We start from the raw sequence: 4200 nt of genomic DNA on the forward strand, positions 1-4200 counted from the left end.
AAACCAGCATTCAGTCTGTCCATAAGATAGAAAGGGCACGCATAGAGAGAGTATTCCACTTCATATTTTCTTTGTGATACTTAGCACTGACAGCAAGTACTGCTCTTTAATGTTTAGCACTGTTATCTACATAGAACTTTATCAGTATGGTTTATGCCGATTTCAGCAATTACTAAGTGAGATCAAGTAGGTTCGTTTACAACTCTGCCTATGAGACCTCTATATGTGTGAGCAGACCAGTTTCTGGTACAGAGCTAGAAGGCACGAGGGATAGCGATGTTCATCTACTATATATGTTGTACAAATGATGCAATATTATTATATGAAAATATTTTTTTTATGGGAAAAAAGGTCTTCACCGCAGGTTCGTGTCTTCAACCGGCGGTGTTGATGTCTCCATCACCAACGGTTCCAGATACGAACCGGCGGTGATGGTTGCACATCACCAACGGTTCTGGAACCGGCGGTGATGGCCCCGCTATCACCAACGACTTAAATCCAACGGTACCCAAAACCGTTGGTGATGTACTTTTAGAACCGGCGGTGATAGGGGTGGCTGTAGTAGTGATGGTTACTTGTCAGCGTCGGTGGTGCATTTTAGTGCCGACTGGAGCCACTAGCCAGTACTAATTGGTTCCCAGGTGCACTATTACATAGGCCCGGTATTAAATATGTGTGTTAGTACCGGTCGAAACCGTGACCGGTACTAACGTCCACGGACGAATGTGCAATTTTCTAGTAGTGCGCACTCTCACGAAATTTTCACTTTCTGATGGTGCTAATTAAAAGCCACTGTCCTATATATCTAAGATTTGCTTGGATCTTTTCATTTCTTTCAGCCTGACTATATACCACCTTCAAACACCTAAAGTGAATCATGATTGCCTTCACCGGATTTTTAAGGAGTTAAATGTAAAGGACACAGTTCTCACTACTACAGAAATTATTTATAGAAGAACGTAAAATATATATTTTTAGGGATGGATTTTAGTTTTAGGAACGGGTTGGGTACCAGCTCTTAAAAATCATTTTTAGGGAGGGGTGACGCCGCCACCCCTCCCTAAAAATATTTTCCTGTTTTATCTGAATTTTTTAAAATCTTACATATAGCAAAATAAATAAAAAAAACTTCTACATTATGGTTATTATGAACTATAGAAATAAAAAATATGCCAAGTATATTTTAGTATATATAAACGTAAGATTGTTGTATCCTTAAATTATGACTTGAATTATATGAGATACTATATAATTATAGCTATTAGAAATTTATAATAATTTTTTGAACCATTAAATGGTCTTAAATAAAAAAGTTTTCAACTATAAATTTTTTTATATCCCGTCATTCTCTACAATATTGATACAAAGTTTGATGGGCGGGTCATGCCATATATCACCCGTCCCTAAAAATATATTTTTAGCAACAGGTGTGGCAATCACCCATCTCTAGAAATGCCACCATTTTTAGGGGCACCATTTGTAGGGGCTAGTGATAGCGTCACCATTTTTAGGGGTGGGTCAAAAATCTATAGTAATTTTGTTCTATTTGTAGCAACGGATTATATTTTGACTTGCTTTTGAAAAAAATCAAGATGCTTTATAAATTATTTTTGTAGTAGTACCTTTTATGAGGCAGCCACGTGGTCGCTGCAATGGCCGTCAATCATCTTTTCTGTTCACTCGGTCAATCAAGCAAGGTAGGTCAAGATTTGCGTGCCACCTAGCGTAGCTGATTTCCTCCATCCTAATGACGCATACGTGAGCTGGCCACAAGAGACCAGATCCCTTCCGGAGCCCAAAGTCCAGAGGATACCGGGCGGCTGCTGGAATTCCATGCCATGGCGGCGTACGCAAGCACGTCGTAGTCATAGGCCGCCGGCGACGGTCTGGCCATGTACACGCTGATGTGTGGCTCCATCGCTTGCTTTCCGTTGCCATCCGACGCACGCAACGCGAGGAGGAGAGAGGGTTGCGGCGGCGAGCTGGCAGCTGGCGATGGCTTGACCGATCCCGCGCCGCCGCGCCGGACGGTCAACTTGGAACTAGACTGAATAAGCTAGGACTAGGCCGGCCGGCGTAAGACTAGTTCCACTAATAACACCGCCGGCGGCGAACTGTGACGAGGATTGGCGCCTTGACAGCAATCACCGATTCACCGGCTGTGGTAGATTCGGTCCGCGTGATCGATGTTCATTCCTTTGATATACGTTTCCTATAAGCATCTTTATTTTAACTATTGACAGTAGGATATATATATATATATATATTAATATATATATATATATATATATCAGAAAGCGAGACTTGTGCTGAAATGACAATTATAACCCTAGCATGACTTCACTTCTGCCCTGCAAAGAAAATTCCACATCCTTTTCAGGGAGAAAAGAAAGAAAATTCCACATTGTCCGGCACCCGGGGGCCTCTATATAAGGTGGCAGCCTAAGCTGCTTACCTCCCATCCATTGCACTACAACATCATCCTTAGCATTCTTCATCGATTTGGCACAGCCATCATCTAGCTACGAGCTCACAACTTCAGTATGTATCCTTTTTCTATTCATGTACTTGTTGTTCTATACTGTCCTAGTCACAGACACAAGACACTAAATGGCTTCTTGATGTACATGTTGTTGTTGTGAGTTCAGACGACCCCTGGCAGCAATGGCGGCGATCACCGGTGGAAGGGTGGCGCTCGCGGTGGCCGCGCTCCTCTGCGCCATGGCGGCGACGGCCGCTGCGCAGCAGGCCTCCAACGTGCGCGCGACGTACCACCTGTACAACCCGGCGCAGAACGGCTGGGACCTCAACCGCGTCAGCGCCTACTGCGCCACGTGGGACGCCAACAAGCCGCTGTCGTGGCGGCAGAAGTACGGCTGGACCGCCTTCTGCGGGCCCTCGGGCCCTAAGGGCCAGGCCTCCTGCGGCAAGTGCATCAGGGTGACGAACCGTGCGACGGGCGCGTCGATCGTGGCGAGGATCGTGGACCAGTGCAGCAATGGCGGGCTGGACCTGGACTTCGAGACGGTGTTCAAGAAGATCGACACCAACGGGCAGGGCTACCAGAGGGGACACCTCAACGTCGACTACCAGTTCGTCTCCTGCTGAGTGAGCACGCGCACACATGGACCGGGAGGAACCCGGCCGGATGTAGTAACAAGCCTCGCTTTATATTAGATATGTGTGGGGTGATGGAATAAAAGATAATAGAGACTCGGATGATGTGGTAGCTAGTAATACAGAATAAACGAAACCGCATTGGACTAAATAATAAAGCGGGATTTCGATATTAACTGTCTCGTGTTACTTTTTGTTTCAGCTTTACTTCAAAACTTTGCATATAGAAACGGGCTGATCCAGCTCACAACTACAGGGGCTTCAGCCTTCTTCTTCCTTTTCTCTCACCTCCATTTTCTTCCTCCTCTTCTTCTCTGTTCACTTACTCCTCCTTTAGCTCCCTTGTTGTAAGGAACATGACCCGATTAGGCCACTGTTTTGTGATTTTGGTGATCGATTGACAACGCAATCAATGGGACTAATAGGTTTATCAAGTGAACATTTCTAGATCCCAGGGATAAAGCAAAAAGGCCAAGCAAAACAAAACACGAAGAAACAACTCAAAAAAATGTTAAAATTGGATGAGTTCCACAGAAAACAATAGCACCGGATGAACCGGTGACTAAGCACCGGTCTAACCGGTAGGCTCCGAATACACCGGTACACTATCACCGGTGCAATGGGCCATGCAATACCCAGCCAAGAGAAGAAATCAATGCAGCACCAGTTGAACCGACGGTGTGCAAAAGAAGCACTGGTGCGAGCACCATACCATCGTTCAGAGACGATGTCAAGGAAGGGAGAGCAGATGCTTCAGGACCGGTGCAACACCGGTGCAACGCACCGGTCTAACCGGTGGCATTGTCAGAGGGCCAACGGCTAGCTCAGAGCTGTGAGTGACCGGTTACACTGGTGCCCTATCACCGGTGCAACCGGTGCCCTCGTAGAAAAGTGGGTAACGGCTAGTAACGGCTCTCCCAACTTGGTGGGCTATATATATATATATATATATATATATATATATATATATATATATATATATATATATATATATATATATATGGAAGGACCGGTAGCGCGTGCTCTAGCCTAAGAGATGGAGGGGGTGAATTAGGCAAACTAAAATCTTAGACCTATAGCTCC

The 4200-nt window shown here is 45.3% G+C and overlaps 1 protein-coding gene across 2 annotated transcripts; it reads left to right on the plus strand.

Annotated features, from left to right (window-relative positions):
* The first annotated feature begins 2436 nt into the window (after nucleotides 1-2436).
* On the plus strand, nucleotides 2437-3293 carry LOC120686835 (barwin-like). 2 transcript variants are annotated; one of them, XM_039969036.1, is made up of 2 exons: nucleotides 2437-2541; nucleotides 2649-3293. In XM_039969036.1, exon 2 carries the CDS (start codon nucleotides 2665-2667, stop codon nucleotides 3106-3108), a length of 444 nt encoding a protein of 147 aa, XP_039824970.1. In that variant the 5' UTR covers nucleotides 2437-2541; nucleotides 2649-2664; the 3' UTR covers nucleotides 3109-3293. The 2 variants fall into 2 exon arrangements, with proteins under 2 accessions (XP_039824970.1, XP_039824971.1); XM_039969037.1 differs by having other exon boundaries at nucleotides 2483-2541; nucleotides 2633-3293.
* The last annotated feature ends 907 nt before the right edge of the window (nucleotides 3294-4200 follow it).

This window comes from Panicum virgatum, chromosome 8N (genome assembly GCF_016808335.1).
Source record: "Panicum virgatum strain AP13 chromosome 8N, P.virgatum_v5, whole genome shotgun sequence".
In the NCBI taxonomy this organism is placed as follows: Eukaryota; Viridiplantae; Streptophyta; class Magnoliopsida; order Poales; family Poaceae; genus Panicum; species Panicum virgatum.

What these genes read in the sequence shown, in the direction of transcription:
- LOC120686835 (XM_039969036.1), top strand. Translation starts at nt 2,665, where the DNA reads ATGGCGGCGATCACCGGTGGAAGGGTGGCGCTCGCGGTGGCCGCGCTC.